The sequence below is a fragment of the Salvelinus namaycush genome, chromosome 29 (genome assembly GCF_016432855.1).
Source record: "Salvelinus namaycush isolate Seneca chromosome 29, SaNama_1.0, whole genome shotgun sequence".
NCBI lineage: Eukaryota > Metazoa > Chordata > Actinopteri > Salmoniformes > Salmonidae > Salvelinus > Salvelinus namaycush.
Genome location: NC_052335.1, coordinates 37,441,429 through 37,460,714, shown reverse-complemented (window position 1 = coordinate 37,460,714; position 19,286 = coordinate 37,441,429). Strand labels below are relative to the sequence as shown.

The following is a 19,286-nucleotide window of genomic DNA, read 5'->3' as shown; positions in this document are numbered from 1 at the left end:
ACGTCTTTGTCCTGTCGTGTCCCTTGTATATATCTTTTTACATATTTTTCTTCGCATATCTTTTAAAAATATTTTCCTAAACCTCAACTTCTAAATACTCTCCTGCAACCCGCCTCACCCAATGTGGCGAGGATCTGTTTTTTTTTGTAACGTATTTCTTTTTACTTCGGATCTGGAATCCCTCAACTGAAGCTAACCAGCTAACTACCAGCTATCAGTCAGCAAACCACTGCTAGCAGTCATCAGCTAACCTTTAGCTCGGAAAGCTCTCGCCAGTTCGTACAACGTGACTCAAACCAGAGCATAACCAGAGCATTTTCTCTCCATATCCCCGGATTCCTACCGCAAACTCTGAGCATTTTCATCTGGATCGTCGCAACTAGCTAACCGCAATCCCGGGTGACTACTCCTGGCTAGCGTTTCCATCCCAGAGCAAGCACCAATTAGCCTGAAGCTAGCCCGGCTAGGGCTCCTGTGTTACCACCGAAGCCCACTCCTGGGCTACAATATCCGGACCCCTTCTACTGCCGGTACGGGGCACGGAACCCCGCCGATCCTCTACGACTGGAATACCGACATAATCTGCCCGAGGATTCCAACAGGTTCCTCAGGCGCGACGTCCACTGAAGGCCCATTCTGCTAACCGCGGCCTGCTAGCTACCTAGAGCTACTTGGAACCCTACTAATCCATGACTGGTCTATCGATGTCACCGCACGAAGAGGCAAAAACAGACTTACCTCCATCGTGACGTCCCCCAAAGGCCCTTCTGCTAACTTGCTAGCCCCGGTCTGCTAACTGCTAGCTTGCTAGCCCCGGTCTGCTAACTGCTAGCTTGTTTAGCCCCGGCCTACTAACTGTTAGCTTGTTAGCACCGGCCTGCTAGCTGTCTGAATCGCCGTGTCCCCAGCCAGCCCAACCACTCACTGGACCCATATGTTCACTTGGCTACGCATGCCTCTCTCTAATATCAATATGCCTCGTACATTACTGTCCTGGTTAGTGATTACTGTCTTATTTCACTGTAGAAGCTCTAACCCTGCTTAATATGCCTTAACTAACCATGTTGTTCCACCTCCTACATATACAATGACATCACCTGGTTTAAACGTCTCTAGAGACTATATCTCTCTCATCATTACTCAATGCCTAGGTTTACCTCCAATGTACTCACATCCTACCTTACCTTTGTCTGTACACTATGCCTTGAATCTATGCTATCGTGCACAGAAACCTGCTCCTTTTACTCTCTGTTCCGAACGTGCTAGAAGGCCAGTTCGTATAGCCTTTAGCCGTACCCTTATCCTACTTCTCCTCTGTTCCTCTGGTGATGTAGAGGTTAATCCAGGTCCTGCAGTGCCTAGCTCCACTCCCACTCCCCAGGTGCTCTCATTTGTTGACTTCTGTAAACATAAAAGCCTTTGTTTCATGCATGTTAACATCAGAAGCCTACTCCCTAAGTTTGTTTTACTCACTGCTTTAGCACACTCTGCCAACCCGGATGTCTTAGCCGTGTCTGAATCCTGGCTTAGGAAAACCACCAAAAACCCTGAAATCTCCATCCCTAACTATAACATTTTCCGCCAAGATAGAACTGCCAAAGGGGGCGGTGTTGCAATCTACTGCAAAGATAGCCTGCAGAGTTCTGTATTACTATCCAAGTCTGTACCCAAACAATTCGAGCTTCTACTTCTAAAAATGCACCTTTCCAGAAACAAGTCTCTCACTGTTGCCGCTTACTATAGACCACCCTCTGCCCCCAGCTGTGCCCTCGACACCATATGTGAATTGATTGCCCCCCATCTATTTTCTGAGCTCGTGCTACTAGGTGACCTAAACAGGGACATGCTTAACACCCTGGCCATCCTACAATCTAAGCTTGATGCCCTCAATCTCACACAAATTATCAATGCACCTACCAGGTACAACCCCAAATCCGTAAACACCGGCACCCTCATAGATATCATCCTAACTAACTCATTCCTCCAAATACACCTCTGCTGTTTTCAATCAAGATCTCAGCGATCACTGCCTCATTGCCCGCATCCGTAATGGGTCTGCGACCAAACGACCACCCCTCATCACTGTCAAACGCTCCCTAAAACACTTCTGCGAGCAGGCCTTTCTAATCGACCTGGCCGGGGTATCCTGGAATGACATTGACCTCATCCCGTCAGTAGATGATGCCTGGTTATTCTTTAAAAGTGCCTTCCTCACCATCTTAAATAAGCATGCCCGATTCAAAAAATGTAGAACTAGGAATAGTCCTTGGTTCACTCCAGACCTGTCTGCCCTTGATCAGCACAAAAACATCCTGTGGCGTTCTGCATTAGCATCGAATAGCCCCGTGATATGCAACTTTTCAGGGAAGTTAGGAACAAATATACACAGGCAGTTAGGAAAGCAAAGGCTAGTTTTTTCAAACAGAAATTTGCATCCTGTAGTACAAACTAAAAAAAGTTCTGGGACACTGTAAAGTCCATGGAGAATTAGAGCACCTCCTCCCAACTGCACTGAGGCTAGGAAACACTGTCACCACCGATAAATTCACTATAATTGAGAATTTCAATAAGCATTTCTCTACGGCTGGCCATGCTTTCCACCTGGCTACCCCTACCCCGGTCAACTGCCCGGCACCCTCCACAGCAACCCGCCAAAGCCCCCACCATTTCTCCTTCACCCAAATCCAGATAGCTGATGTTCTGAAAGAGCTGCAAAATCTGGACACCCACAAATCAGCCGGGCTAGACAATCTGGACCCTCTCTTTCTAAAATTATCTGCTGAAATTGTTGCAACCCCTATTACTAGCCTGTTCAACCACTCTTTCGTATCGTCTGAGATTCCCAAAGATTGGAAAGCTGCCACGGTCATCCCCCTCTTCAAAGGGGGTGAAACTCTAGACCCAAACTGCTACAGACCTAAATCTATCCTACCCTGTCTTCGAAAGCCAAGTTAATAAACAGATTACCGACCATTTCGAATCCCACCGTACCTTCTCCACTATGCAATCTGGTTTCAGAGCTGGTCATGGGTGCACCTCAGCCACGCTCAAGGTCCTAAACGACATCATAACCGCCATCGATAAGAGACATTACTGTGCAGCCGTATTCATTGACCTGGCCAAGGCTTTCGACTCTGTCAATCACCACATTCTTATTGGCAGACTCGACAGCATTGGTTTCTCAAATGATTGCCTCGCCTGGTTTACCAACTACTTCTCTGATAGAGTTCAGTGTGTCAAATCAGAGGGCCTGTTGTCCGGACCTCTGGCAGTCTCTATGGGGGTGCCACAGGGTTCAATTCTCAGGCCGACTCTCTTCTCTGTATACATCAATGATGTCGCTCTTGCTGCTGGTGATTCTCTGATCCACCTCTACTCAGACGACACCATTCTGTATACTTCTGGCCCCTCTTTGGACACTGTGTTAACTAACCTCCAGACGAGCTTCAATGCCATACAACTCTCCTTCCGTGGCCTCCCACTGCTCTTAAATGCAAGTAAAACAAAATGCATGCTATTCAATCGATCACTGCCCGCACCTGCCCGCCCGTTCAGCATCACTACTTTGTATGGCTCTGACTTAGAATACGTGGACAACTACAAATACCTAGGTGTCTGGTTAGACTGTAAACTCCCCTTCCAGACTCACATTAAGCATCTCCAATCCAAAATTAAATCTAGAATTGACTTCCTATTTCGCAACAAAGCATCCTTCACTCATGCTACCAAACATACCCTCGTAAAACTGACCATCCTACCGATCCTCGACTTCGGCGATGTCATCTATACAATAGCCTCCAACACTCTACTCAACAAACTGGATGCAGTCTATCACAGTGCCATCCGTTTTGTCACCAAAGCCCCATACACTACCCACCATTGCGACCTGTACGCTCTCTTTGGTTGGCCCTCACTTCATACTCGTCGCCAAACCCACTGGCTACAGGTTATCTACAAGACCCTGCTAGGTAAAGCCCCGCCTTATCTCAGCTCACTGGTCACCATAGCAGCACCCACTCATAGCACGTGCTACAGCAGGTATATCTTACTGGTCACCCCCAAAGCCAAGTTCTCTGCTGCCAATGACTGGAACGAACTGCAAAACCACTGAAGCTGGAGACTCTTACCTCCCTCACTAGCTTTAAGCACCAGCTGTCAGAGCAGCTCACAGATCACTGCACCTGTACATAGCCCATCTGTAAAATGCCCATCTATCTACCTCATCCCCATACTGTATTTATTTATTCATCTTGCACCCCAGTATCTCTACTTGCACATTCATCTTCTGCACATCTACCATTCCATTGTTTAATTGCTATATTGTAATTACTTCGCCACCATGGCCAATTTATTGCCTTAACTCCCTTATCTTTCCTCATTTGCACTCACTGTATATAGACTTTTTGTTTTCTTTTTTTCTCCTGTATTATTGACTGTATGTTTTGTTTATTCCATGTGTAACTCTGTGTTGTTGTATGTGTCGAATTGCTATGCTTTATCTAGGCCAGGTCGCAGTTGTAAATGAGAACTTGTTCTCAACTAGCCTACCTGGTTAAATAAAGGTGAAATATATATATATATTTAATCTGTTGTCCAATGCGTGAGGACTGGGCGGAGCTATTGTTGAGTTGTTGACATGACTCAGCATGTTGTAGTTATTGTTGAGTTGTTGACATGACTCAGCATGTTGTAGTTATTGTTGAGTTGTTGACATGGCTCAGCATGTTGTAGTTGTTGTTGACATGGCTCAGCATGTTGTAGTTGTTGTTGACATGACTCAGCATGTTGTAGTTGTTGTTGACATGACTCAGCATGTTGTAGTTATTGTTGAGTTGTTGACATGGCTCAGCATGTTGTAGTTGTTGTTGACATGACTCAGCATGTTGTAGTTGTTGTTGACATGACTCAGCATGTTGTAGTTGTTGTTGACATGGCTCAGCATGTTGTAGTTGTTGTTGAGTTGTTGACATGACTCAGCATGTTGTAGTTGTTGTTGAGTTGTTGACATGACTCAGCATGTTGTAGTTGTTGTTGACATGGCTCAGCATGTTGTAGTTGTTGTTGAGTTGTTGACATGACTCAGCATGTTGTAGTTATTGTTGAGTTGTTGACATGACTCAGCATGTTGTAGTTATTGTTGACATGACTCAGCATGTTGTAGTTATTGTTGAGTTGTTGACATGACTCAGCATGTTGTAGTTGTTGTTGAGTTGTTGACATGGCTCAGCATGTTGTAGTTGTTGTTGAGTTGTTGACATGACTCAGCATGTTGTAGTTGTTGTTGACATGACTCAGCATGTTGTAGTTGTTGTTGAGTTGTTGACATGGCTCAGCATGTTGTAGTTATTGTTGAGTTGTTGACATGACTCAGCATGTTGTAGTTGTTGTTGACATGACTCAGCATGTTGTAGTTATTGTTGAGTTGTTGACATGACTCAGCATGTTGTAGTTATTGTTGACATGACTCAGCATGTTGTAGTTGTTGTTGAGTTGTTGACATGACTCAGCATGTTGTAGTTATTGTTGAGTTGTTGACATGACTCAGCATGTTGTAGTTATTGTTGAGTTGTTGACATGACTCAGCATGTTGTAGTTATTGTTGAGTTGTTGACATGGCTCAGCATGTTGTAGTTGTTGTTGAGTTGTTGACATGACTCAGCATGTTGTAGTTGTTGTTGAGTTGTTGACATGGCTCAGCATGTTGTAGTTGTTGTTGAGTTGTTGACATGACTCAGCATGTTGTAGTTATTGTTGAGTTGTTGACATGACTCAGCATGTTGTAGTTATTGTTGACATGACTCAGCATGTTGTAGTTATTGTTGAGTTGTTGACATGGCTCAGCATGTTGTAGTTATTGTTGAGTTGTTGACATGACTCAGCATGTTGTAGTTGTTGTTGAGTTGTTGACATGGCTCAGCATGTTGTAGTTGTTGTTGAGTTGTTGACATGACTCAGCATGTTGTAGTTATTGTTGGCATGACTCAGCATGTTGTAGTTATTGTTGAGTTGTTGACATGGCTCAGCATGTTGTAGTTATTGTTGAGTTGTTGACATGACTCAGCATGTTGTAGTTATTGTTGACATGGCTCAGCATGTTGTAGTTATTGTTGAGTTGTTGACATGACTCAGCATGTTGTAGTTGTTGTTGAGTTGTTGACATGACTCAGCATGTTGTAGTTGTTGTTGACATGACTCAGCATGTTGTAGTTGTTGTTGAGTTGTTGACATGACTCAGCATGTTGTAGTTGTTGTTGACATGGCTCAGCATGTTGTAGTTGTTGTTGAGTTGTTGACATGACTCAGCATGTTGTAGTTGTTGTTGACATGACTCAGCATGTTGTAGTTGTTGTTGACATGACTCAGCATGTTGTAGTTGTTGTTGACATGGCTCAGCATGTTGTAGTTGTTGTTGAGTTGTTGACATGACTCAGCATGTTGTAGTTGTTGTTGACATGACTCAGCATGTTGTAGTTATTGTTGACATGACTCAGCATGTTGTAGTTATTGTTGAGTTGTTGACATGGCTCAGCATGTTGTAGTTGTTGTTGACATGGCTCAGCATGTTGTAGTTATTGTTGAGTTGTTGACATGACTCAGCATGTTGTAGTTATTGTTGAGTTGTTGACATGACTCAGCATGTTGTAGTTATTGTTGAGTTGTTGACATGGCTCAGCATGTTGTAGTTATTGTTGAGTTGTTGACATGGCTCAGCATGTTGTAGTTGTTGTTGACATGACTCAGCATGTTGTAGTTATTGTTGACATGACTCAGCATGTTGTAGTTGTTGTTGACATGACTCAGCATGTTGTAGTTATTGTTGAGTTGTTGACATGGCTCAGCATGTTGTAGTTATTGTTGACATGACTCAGCATGTTGTAGTTGTTGTTGACATGACTCAGCATGTTGTAGTTATTGTTGAGTTGTTGACATGGCTCAGCATGTTGTAGTTGTTGTTGACATGGCTCAGCATGTTGTAGTTATTGTTGACATGACTCAGCATGTTGTAGTTATTGTTGACATGACTCAGCATGTTGTAGTTATTGTTGACATGACTCAGCATGTTGTAGTTGTTGTTGACATGGCTCAGCATGTTGTAGTTATTGTTGACATGACTCAGCATGTTGTAGTTATTGTTGAGTTGTTGACATGACTCAGCATGTTGTAGTTATTGTTGAGTTGTTGACATGACTCAGCATGTTGTAGTTATTGTTGAGTTGTTGACATGACTCAGCATGTTGTAGTTATTGTTGAGTTGTTGACATGACTCAGCATGTTGTAGTTATTGTTGAGTTGTTGACATGACTCAGCATGTTGTAGTTATTGTTGAGTTGTTGACATGACTCAGCATGTTGTAGTTATTGTTGAGTTGTTGACATGGCTCAGCATGTTGTAGTTATTGTTGAGTTGTTGACATGACTCAGCATGTTGTAGTTATTGTTGAGTTGTTGACATGACTCAGCATGTTGTAGTTGTTGTTGACATGGCTCAGCATGTTGTAGTTATTGTTGAGTTGTTGACATGACTCAGCATGTTGTAGTTGTTGTTGACATGGCTCAGCATGTTGTAGTTATTGTTGAGTTGTTGACATGGCTCAGCATGTTGTAGTTATTGTTGAGTTGTTGACATGACTCAGCATGTTGTAGTTATTGTTGAGTTGTTGACATGACTCAGCATGTTGTAGTTGTTGTTGACATGGCTCAGCATGTTGTAGTTATTGTTGAGTTGTTGACATGACTCAGCATGTTGTAGTTGTTGTTGACATGACTCAGCATGTTGTAGTTGTTGTTGACATGACTCAGCATGTTGTAGTTGTTGTTGACATGACTCAGCATGTTGTAGTTGTTGTTGACATGGCTCAGCATGTTGTAGTTATTGTTGACATGGCTCAGCATGTTGTAGTTGTTGTTGACATGACTCAGCATGTTGTAGTTGTTGTTGACATGACTCAGCATGTTGTAGTTATTGTTGAGTTGTTGACATGGCTCAGCATGTTGTAGTTGTTGTTGACATGGCTCAGCATGTTGTAGTTATTGTTGAGTTGTTGACATGACTCAGCATGTTGTAGTTATTGTTGACATGACTCAGCATGTTGTAGTTATTGTTGAGTTGTTGACATGGCTCAGCATGTTGTAGTTATTGTTGAGTTGTTGACATGACTCAGCATGTTGTAGTTATTGTTGAGTTGTTGACATGACTCAGCATGTTGTAGTTGTTGTTGAGTTGTTGACATGGCTCAGCATGTTGTAGTTATTGTTGAGTTGTTGACATGGCTCAGCATGTTGTAGTTGTTGTTGACATGACTCAGCATGTTGTAGTTATTGTTGAGTTGTTGACATGGCTCAGCATGTTGTAGTTATTGTTGAGTTGTTGACATGACTCAGCATGTTGTAGTTATTGTTGAGTTGTTGACATGACTCAGCATGTTGTAGTTATTGTTGAGTTGTTGACATGACTCAGCATGTTGTAGTTGTTGTTGACATGACTCAGCATGTTGTAGTTATTGTTGAGTTGTTGACATGGCTCAGCATGTTGTAGTTATTGTTGAGTTGTTGACATGACTCAGCATGTTGTAGTTGTTGTTGAGTTGTTGACATGGCTCAGCATGTTGTAGTTATTGTTGAGTTGTTGACATGACTCAGCATGTTGTAGTTGTTGTTGAGTTGTTGACATGGCTCAGCATGTTGTAGTTATTGTTGAGTTGTTGACATGACTCAGCATGTTGTAGTTATTGTTGAGTTGTTGACATGACTCAGCATGTTGTAGTTATTGTTGAGTTGTTGACATGACTCAGCATGTTGTAGTTATTGTTGAGTTGTTGACATGGCTCAGCATGTTGTAGTTATTGTTGAGTTGTTGACATGGCTCAGCATGTTGTAGTTGTTGTTGACATGACTCAGCATGTTGTAGTTATTGTTGAGTTGTTGACATGACTCAGCATGTTGTAGTTGTTGTTGACATGGCTCAGCATGTTGTAGTTGTTGTTGAGTTGTTGACATGACTCAGCATGTTGTAGTTATTGTTGAGTTGTTGACATGACTCAGCATGTTGTAGTTGTTGTTGAGTTGTTGACATGACTCAGCATGTTGTAGTTGTTGTTGACATGACTCAGCATGTTGTAGTTATTGTTGAGTTGTTGACATGACTCAGCATGTTGTAGTTGTTGTTGACATGACTCAGCATGTTGTAGTTATTGTTGAGTTGTTGACATGGCTCAGCATGTTGTAGTTATTGTTGAGTTGTTGACATGACTCAGCATGTTGTAGTTATTGTTGACATGACTCAGCATGTTGTAGTTATTGTTGAGTTGTTGACATGGCTCAGCATGTTGTAGTTGTTGTTGACATGACTCAGCATGTTGTAGTTATTGTTGAGTTGTTGACATGACTCAGCATGTTGTAGTTATTGTTGACATGACTCAGCATGTTGTAGTTATTGTTGAGTTGTTGACATGACTCAGCATGTTGTAGTTATTGTTGAGTTGTTGACATGGCTCAGCATGTTGTAGTTGTTGTTGAGTTGTTGACATGACTCAGCATGTTGTAGTTGTTGTTGAGTTGTTGACATGACTCAGCATGTTGTAGTTGTTGTTGACATGACTCAGCATGTTGTAGTTATTGTTGACATGGCTCAGCATGTTGTAGTTATTGTTGAGTTGTTGACATGGCTCAGCATGTTGTAGTTATTGTTGAGTTGTTGACATGACTCAGCATGTTGTAGTTATTGTTGAGTTGTTGACATGGCTCAGCATGTTGTAGTTATTGTTGAGTTGTTGACATGACTCAGCATGTTGTAGTTGTTGTTGAGTTGTTGACATGGCTCAGCATGTTGTAGTTATTGTTGAGTTGTTGACATGACTCAGCATGTTGTAGTTATTGTTGAGTTGTTGACATGACTCAGCATGTTGTAGTTGTTGTTGACATGACTCAGCATGTTGTAGTTATTGTTGAGTTGTTGACATGACTCAGCATGTTGTAGTTGTTGTTGACATGGCTCAGCATGTTGTAGTTATTGTTGAGTTGTTGACATGACTCAGCATGTTGTAGTTGTTGTTGACATGACTCAGCATGTTGTAGTTATTGTTGAGTTGTTGACATGGCTCAGCATGTTGTAGTTATTGTTGAGTTGTTGACATGGCTCAGCATGTTGTAGTTATTGTTGAGTTGTTGACATGGCTCAGCATGTTGTAGTTGTAGTTGACATGGCTCAGCATGTTGTAGTTATTGTTGAGTTGTTGACATGACTCAGCATGTTGTAGTTATTGTTGAGTTGTTGACATGACTCAGCATGTTGTAGTTATTGTTGAGTTGTTGACATGGCTCAGCATGTTGTAGTTATTGTTGAGTTGTTGACATGACTCAGCATGTTGTAGTTGTTGTTGAGTTGTTGACATGACTCAGCATGTTGTAGTTGTTGTTGACATGACTCAGCATGTTGTAGTTGTTGTTGACATGACTCAGCATGTTGTAGTTGTTGTTGACATGACTCAGCATGTTGTAGTTATTGTTGAGTTGTTGACATGACTCAGCATGTTGTAGTTATTGTTGAGTTGTTGACATGACTCAGCATGTTGTAGTTATTGTTGACATGACTCAGCATGTTGTAGTTGTTGTTGACATGACTCAGCATGTTGTAGTTATTGTTGAGTTGTTGACATGGCTCGGTAGAAGGAGAGAGTTTGTGTTTCTAGTCCTTGAGATGTCCCTGGACACACGGACATCAAAATGAATACAGCAGCCACCCTGTTAGGTGTTTGGACATCGTATGGTAAACAAACTATACCTTGATTGTTCCTCAAGGGAAAGTAAAGCGACAATCTAGCTGCAAATCAGACAACTCGTAGTACTGTCGCTAGTTCTAATATTACAGCAGACGTGTCAGATCATTTCAATGTCAAGCCTGATGTAACGTTGGAATCTGACTGGAATGGGATTCAGGTTCTCATTTTTGCAAGCTATTTGTCCCTTGTCTTCCAAGTGCCTAAACTGTCTGTGTGTTCTGTACCAGTGACGTCCATCGGATGGAGAAGGAGCAGGAGGTAGAAAGAGAGAGAGACAGGCAACGCTCCACCAAGTTCTTTGACACCAAGATCAACTTCAACGAACCTCCTCCTAAGGTAGTATAGTACAGTATCTTCTTGATGACCCCCCCCCACACACACACCTTCTGCATCAATGCCTTTCTGTCATAGCGTTGTTAGCATTTGTATATAAGTTACGAACCGCTCGTCACCAGTTCTGCCCCTGTGTCTCCAGCCCTGCAGGATGAAACCTGGGGGTCGTTTTGGAAACGGTATCGGTCTGCACATTCAGCTGAATGAGGCCCTTTGTGCCAGCTCTCCAGACCTGGCCAGTCCCTGTGATTACACCACTCCTGTCGACTCCATGAGCAACAGCTTGGTGGTGCCCATGATATCTCCACGACGATGCAGCATGGGGGTGAGAATAGTTATCTAGTGCTATTCTACTTCCTTTTTAGACTCTAATTATCTAGTTCTAGTCTACTTCCTTTTAGAATAGTTATCTAGTTCTAGTCTCCTTCCTTTTAGACTAGTTATCTAGTTCTAGTCTCCTTCCTTTTAGACTAGTTATCTAGTTCTAGTCTCCTTCCTTTTAGACTAGTTATCTAGTTCTAGTCTCCTTCCTTTTAGACTAGTTATCTAGTTATAGTCTCCTTCCTTTTAGACTAGTTATCTAGTTCTAGTCTCCTTCCTTTTAGACTAGTTATCTAGTTATAGTCTCCTTCCTTTTAGACTAGTTATCTAGTTCTAGTCTACTTCCTTTTAGACTAGTTATCTAGTTATAGTCTCCTTCCTTTTAGACTAGTTATCTAGTTATAGTCTCCTTCCTTTTAGACTAGTTATCTAGTTCTAGGCTCCTTCCTTTTAGACTCTAGTTATCTAGTTCTAGTCTCCTTTCTTTTAGACTAGTTATCTAGTTCTAGTCTCCTTTCTTTTAGACTAGTTATCTAGTTCTAGTCTCCTTCCTTCTAGACTCTAGTTATCTAGTTATAGTCTCCTTCCTTTTAGACTAGTTATCTAGTTCTAGTCTCCTTCCTTTTAGACTAGTTATCTAGTTCTAGTCTCCTTCCTTTTAGACTAGTTATCTAGTTCTAGTCTCCTTCCTTTTAGACTAGTTATCTAGTTCTAGTCTCCTTCCTTTTAGACTAGTTATCTAGTTATAGTCTCCTTCCTTTTAGACTAGTTATCTAGTTCTAGTCTCCTTCCTTTTAGACTAGTTATCTAGTTCTAGTCTCCTTCCTTTTAGACTAGTTATCTAGTTCTAGTCTACTTCCTTCTAGACTAGTTATCTAGTTATAGTCTCCTTCCTTTTAGACTAGTTATCTAGTTATAGTCTCCTTCCTTTTAGACTAGTTATCTAGTTCTAGGCTCCTTCCTTTTAGACTCTAGTTATCTAGTTCTAGTCTCCTTTCTTTTAGACTAGTTATCTAGTTCTAGTCTCCTTTCTTTTAGACTAGTTATCTAGTTCTAGTCTCCTTCCTTTTAGACTCTAGTTATCTAGTTATAGTCTCCTTCCTTTTAGACTAGTTATCTAGTTCTAGTCTCCTTCCTTTTAGACTAGTTATCTAGTTCTAGTCTTCTTCCTTTTAGACTAGTTATCTAGTTATAGTCTCCTTCCTTTTAGACTAGTTATCTAGTTATAGTCTCCTTCCTTCTAGACTCTAGTTATCTAGTTATAGTCTCCTTCCTTTTAGACTCTAGTTATCTAGTTCTAGTCTCCTTCCTTTTAGACTAGTTATCTAGTTCTAGTCTCATTCCTTTTAGACTAGTTATCTAGTTCTAGTCTCCTTCCTGTTAGACTAGTTATCTAGTTCTAGTCTCCTTCCTTTTAGACTAGTTATCTAGTTCTAGGCTCCTTCCTTTTAGACTCTAGTTATCTAGTTCTAGTCTCCTTTCTTTTAGACTAGTTATCTAGTTCTAGTCTCCTTTCTTTTAGACTAGTTATCTAGTTCTAGTCTCCTTCCTTCTAGACTCTAGTTATCTAGTTATAGTCTCCTTCCTTTTAGACTAGTTATCTAGTTCTAGTCTCCTTCCTTTTAGACTAGTTATCTAGTTCTAGTCTCCTTCCTTTTAGACTAGTTATCTAGTTCTAGTCTCCTTCCTTTTAGACTAGTTATCTAGTTCTAGTCTCCTTCCTTTTAGACTAGTTATCTAGTTATAGTCTCCTTCCTTTTAGACTAGTTATCTAGTTCTAGTCTCCTTCCTTTTAGACTAGTTATCTAGTTATAGTCTCCTTCCTTTTAGACTAGTTATCTAGTTCTAGTCTACTTCCTTCTAGACTAGTTATCTAGTTATAGTCTCCTTCCTTTTAGACTAGTTATCTAGTTCTAGGCTCCTTCCTTTTAGACTCTAGTTATCTAGTTCTAGTCTCCTTTCTTTTAGACTAGTTATCTAGTTCTAGTCTCCTTTCTTTTAGACTAGTTATCTAGTTCTAGTCTCCTTCCTTTTAGACTCTAGTTATCTAGTTATAGTCTCCTTCCTTTTAGACTAGTTATCTAGTTCTAGTCTCCTTCCTTTTAGACTAGTTATCTAGTTCTAGTCTTCTTCCTTTTAGACTAGTTATCTAGTTATAGTCTCCTTCCTTTTAGACTAGTTATCTAGTTATAGTCTCCTTCCTTCTAGACTCTAGTTATCTAGTTATAGTCTCCTTCCTTTTAGACTCTAGTTATCTAGTTCTAGTCTCCTTCCTTTTAGACTAGTTATCTAGTTCTAGTCTCATTCCTTTTAGACTAGTTATCTAGTTCTAGTCTCCTTCCTGTTAGACTAGTTATCTAGTTCTAGTCTCCTTCCTTTTAGACTAGTTATCTAGTTCTAGTCTCATTCCTTTTAGACTAGTTGTCTAGTTCTAGTCTCCTTCCTGTTAGACTAGTTATCTAGTTATAGTCTCCTTCCTTTTAGACTAGTTATCTAGTTATAGTCTCCTTCCTTTTAGACTCTAGTTATCTAGTTATAGTCTCCTTCCTTTTAGACGAGTTATCTAGTTATAGTCTCCTTCCTTCTAGACTCTAGTTATCTAGTTATAGTCTCCTTCCTTTTAGACTCTAGTTATCTAGTTCTAGTCTCCTTCCTTCTAGACTCTAGTTATCTAGTTATAGTCTCCTTCCTTTTAGACTAGTTATCTAGTTATAGTCTCCTTCCTTTTAGACTCTAGTTATCTAGTTCTAGACTCTAGTTATCTAGTTATAGTCTCCTTCCTTTTAGACTAGTTATCTAGTTATAGTCTCCTTCCTTTTAGACTCTAGTTATCTAGTTATAGTCTCCTTCCTTCTAGACTCTAGTTATCTAGTTATAGTCTCCTTCCTTCTAGACTCTAGTTATCTAGTTATAGTCTCCTTCCTTTTAGACTCTAGTTATCTAGTTCTAGTCTCCTTCCTTCTAGACTCTAGTTATCTAGTTAGTCTCCTTCCTTCTAGACTCTAGTTATCTAGTTATAGTCTCCTTCCTGTTAGACTAGTTATCTAGTTCTAGTCTCATTCCTTTTAGACTAGTTATCTAGTTCTAGTCTCCTTCCTTTTAGACTAGTTATCTAGTTATAGTCTCCTTCCTTTTAGACTAGTTATCTAGTTCTAGTCTCCTTCCTTTTAGACTCTAGTTATCTAGTTCTAGTCTCCTTCCTTTTAGACTAGTTATCTAGTTATAGTCTCATTCCTTTTAGACTAGTTATCTAGTTCTAGTCTCCTTCCTTTTAGACTCTAGTTATCTAGTTCTAGTCTCCTTCCTTTTAGACTCTTATCTAGTTCTAGTCTCCTTCCTTTTAGACTAGTTATCTAGTTCTAGTCTATTTCCTTCTAGACTCTAGTTATCTAGTTCTAGTCTATTTCCTTCTAGACTCTAGTTATCTAGTTATAGTCTCCTTCCTTTTAGACTCTAGTTATCTAGTTATAGTCTCATTCCTTCTAGACTCTAGTTATCTAGTTCTAGTCTACTTCCTTTTAGACTCTAGTTATCTAGTTCTAGTCTCCTTCCTTTTAGACTAGTTATCTAGTTAGTTATTATCACGGCACAAGGCGAGACCCAAATGCAGACACAGGAGGCAGATGGTTGGAGTCTTACAATATGTATTAATCCAAAGGGGTAGGCAAGAGAAAGGTCGTGGACAGGCAAAAAGGTCAAAACCCGATCAGAGTCCAGGAGGTACAGAGTGGCAGACAGGCCCGTGTTCAAGGCAGGCAGAATGGTCAGGCAGGCAGGTACAGAGTCCAGAAACAGGCAAGGGTCAAAACCGGGAGGACTAGAAAAAGGAGAATGCAAAAAGCAGGAGAAAGTGAAAAAACGCTGGTTGACTTGGAAACATACAAGACAAACTGGCACAGAGAGACAGGAAACACAGGGATCAATACACTGGCACAGACAGACAGGAAACACAGGGATAAATACACTGGTACAGAGAGACAGGAAACACAGGGATAAATACACTGGGGAAAATAATTGATACCTGGAGGGGGTGGAGACAATCACAAGGACAGGTGAAACAGATCAGGACGTGACTGTTATAGTCTCCTTCCTTCTAGACTAGTTATCTAGTTCTAGTTTCCTGTTAGACTAGTTATCTAGTTCTAGTCTACTTCCTGTTAGACTAGTTATCTAGTTCTAGTCTACTTCCTGTTAGACTAGTTATCTAGTTCAAGTCTCCTTCCTGTTAGACTAGTTATCTAGTTCTAGTCTACTTCCTGTTAGACTAGTTGTCTAGTTCTAGTCTACTTCCTGTTAGACCAGCTATCTAGTTCTAGTCTCCTTCCTGTTAGACTAGTTATCTAGTTCTAGTCTACTTCCTGTTAGACTAGTTGACTAGTTCTAGTCTACTTCCTGTTAGACTTGTTGTCTAGTTCTAGTCTCCTTCCTGTTAGACTTGTTGTCTAGTTCTAGTCTCCTTCGTGTTAGACTAGTTATCTAGTTCTAGTCTCCTTCCTTTTAGATGAGTTATCTAGTTCTAGTCTACTTCCTGTTAGACTAGTTGTCTAGTTCTAGTCTCCTTCCTGTTAGACTAGTTATCTAGTTCTAGTCTCCTTCCTGTTAGACTAGTTATCTAGTTCTAGTCTCCTTCCTGTTAGACTAGTTGTCTAGTTCTAGTCTACTTCCTGTTAGACTAGTTGTCTAGTTCTAGTCTCCTTCCTGTTAAACTAGTTATCTAGTTCTAGTCTCCTTCCTTTTAGACTAGTTATCTAGTTCTAGTCTCCTTCCTGTTAGACTAGTTATCTAGTTCTAGTTTCCTTCCTTCTAGACTAGTTATCTAGTTCTAGTTTCCTGTTAGACTAGTTATCTAGTTCTAGTCTACTTCCTGTTAGACTAGTTATCTAGTTCTAGTCTCCTTCCTGTTAGACTAGTTATCTAGTTCTAGTCTCCTTCCTTCTAGACTAGTTATCTAGTTCTAGTTTCCTGTTAGACTAGTTATCTAGTTCTAGTCTACTTCCTGTTAGACTAGTTATCTAGTTCTAGTCTACTTCCTGTTAGACTAGTTATCTAGTTCAAGTCTCCTTCCTGTTAGACTAGTTATCTAGTTCTAGTCTACTTCCTGTTAGACTAGTTGTCTAGTTCTAGTCTACTTCCTGTTAGACCAGCTATCTAGTTCTAGTCTCCTTCCTGTTAGACTAGTTATCTAGTTCTAGTCTACTTCCTGTTAGACTAGTTGACTAGTTCTAGTCTACTTCCTGTTAGACTTGTTGTCTAGTTCTAGTCTCCTTCCTGTTAGACTTGTTGTCTAGTTCTAGTCTCCTTCGTGTTAGACTAGTTATCTAGTTCTAGTCTCCTTCCTTTTAGATGAGTTATCTAGTTCTAGTCTACTTCCTGTTAGACTAGTTGTCTAGTTCTAGTCTCCTTCCTGTTAGACTAGTTGTCTAGTTCTAGTCTCCTTCCTGTTAGACTAGTTATCTAGTTCTAGTCTCCTTCCTGTTAGACTAGTTGTCTAGTTCTAGTCTACTTCCTGTTAGACTAGTTGTCTAGTTCTAGTCTCCTTCCTGTTAAACTAGTTATCTAGTTCTAGTCTCCTTCCTTTTAGACTAGTTATCTAGTTCTAGTCTCCTTCCTGTTAGACTAGTTATCTAGTTCTAGTCTCCTTCCTGTTAGACTAGTTGTCTAGTTCTAGTCTACTTCCTGTTAGACTAGTTGTCTAGTTCTAGTCTCCTTCCTGTTAAACTAGTTATCTAGTTCTAGTCTCCTTCCTTTTAGACTAGTTATCTAGTTCTAGTCTACTTCCTGTTAGACTAGTTGTCTAGTTCTAGTCTACTTCCTTTTAGACTAGTTGTCTAGTTCTAGTCTCCTTCCTGTTAGACTAGTTGTCTAGTTCTAGTCCCCTTCCTGTTAGACTAGTTGTCTAGTTCTAGTCTACTTCCTGTTAGACTAGTTATCTAGTTCTAGTCTACTTCCTGTTAGACTAGTTATCTAGTTCTATTCTACTTCCTGTTAGACTAGTTATCTAGTTCTAGTCTACTTCCTGTTAGACTAGTTATCTAGTTCTAGTCTACTTCCTGTTAGACTAGTTATCTAGTTCTAGTCTACTTCCTGTTAGACTAGTTATCTAGTTGTAGTCTTGAGGACTGTCCCAGTCATATGTTCTTGCCCTTTAAAGCCTTGTGTTATTGCATGGCTACTGTATTACTTGCTCTGTACTATGTGAATGTGTGTGTCCGTGTGTCCGTGTTTCTGCGTGTGTGTGTGTGTGTGTGTGTGTGTGTGTGTGTGTGTGTGTGTGTGTGTGTGTGTGTGTGTGTGTGTGTGTGTGTGTGTGTGTGTGTGTGTGTGTGTGTGTGTGTGTGTGTGTGTGTGTGTGTGTGTGTGTGAATGCTTCTGTGTGTGTGTGTGTGCATGTCTCCCTTCCACCAGGAGGGAGAGTTGATGGTGGAGCCGTCCAGTAAGGAGGACGCCCAGCGGTTGTGGCAGATGGAGAGACAGCGTATGCAGGAGACGATGAGACAACAGAAACAACAGATGATGGAGGACAACAAGTGGCTGACCAAGAAAGAGAAACTCCTGGTGGGGAATATACCTTCGACCTTTACCCCCTAGACCTAGCAACCCGCCCTAGCAACCACCCTAACAACAAGTGGCTGACCAAGGAAGAGAGACTCCTGGTGGGGAATATACCTCCGACCTTTACCCCCTAGACCTAGCAACCCGCCCTAGCAACCCGCCCTAGCAACAAGTGGCTTACCAAGGAGGAGAGACTCCTGGTGGGGAATATACCTCCGACCTTTACCCCCTAGACCTAGCAACCCGCCCTAGCAACCCGCCCTAGAAACAAGTGGGTGACCAAGGAGGAGAGACTCCTGGTGGGGAATATACCTCCGACCTTTAAACCCCTAGACCTAGCAACCCGCCCTAGCAACCACCCTAACAACAAGTGGCTGACCAAGGAGGAGAGACTCCTGGTGGGGAATATACCTCCGACCTTTACCCCCTAGACCTAGCAACCCGCCCTAGCAACCACCCTAACAACAAGTGGCTGACCAAGGAGGAGAGACTCCTGGTGGGGAATATACCTCCGACCTTTAAACCCCTAGACCTAGTCCACCTTAACCAGCCCCATTTCCAACCTAACGACAGGCCCTCTATCCACACTAGCAACCATCTCCTGGTCTGGGGGGTAGTACATCCAAACCACCAAACCACAGTCCATCCTAACAACTATTTTGTAGTCCACCATAACAACCATCGTGTAGTCCTAACAACATCCCGTTGACCTAACATCCATCTTGTAGTCCTAAGAAGCAACCAGTAGTCCTAACAACCATTCCGTAGTCCTAACAACCATTCCGTAGTCCTAACAACCATTCCGTAGTCCTAACAATCATCCCATGGTCCTAACAGCCAACCAGTAGTCCTAACAATCATTCCGTATTCCTAGTAACCATCCCTATGACTCTCAATGTTCTGTAAATTGACGGTCCATGTGAGGCCCATGTGGTCCGTGGCCAACTGTGGGTCGGTGTTGATATTGTGTCAAATGAGTCTGAACCTATATGTTTCTTTACAGGGCCCCATGGGACAGGAGGGCACCACCAAACCACTGGTATGTGTAACATATATTACGCTTTATTATAAGACGTTATAATAACGGCTAATAGATGCTTTATAACACGTTATAAAGCATTATATCTGCGGTATTTAAGTATGGAGTTACTGTATGTTATCATTTTCTATTGTTTTAGTTGCGGTTTAATTATTTACATGAGGTCACAATTAATTGTTTTACCAATTCACAACTTACTTTACTGCAATTTGAAATTGCAGTAAAGTTGATGTAGACATTTTCATCCAAATTGAGTTTACTGAT

The 19,286-nt window shown here is 41.2% G+C and overlaps 1 protein-coding gene across 1 annotated transcript in view; it reads left to right on the top strand.

The window, feature by feature from the left end:
• The window catches only part of LOC120024469 (protein-tyrosine kinase 2-beta-like), a 72,990-nt gene that overhangs the window by 50,342 nt on the left and 3,362 nt on the right, over positions 1–19,286 (top strand). Inside the window, exons 22-25 of the mRNA XM_038968719.1 lie at positions 11,005–11,113; positions 11,253–11,435; positions 17,837–17,986; positions 18,987–19,022. Of these exons, the coding sequence (XP_038824647.1) occupies positions 11,005–11,113; positions 11,253–11,435; positions 17,837–17,986; positions 18,987–19,022 (478 nt within the window). The remainder of the gene's footprint in view (positions 1–11,004; positions 11,114–11,252; positions 11,436–17,836; positions 17,987–18,986; positions 19,023–19,286) is intronic.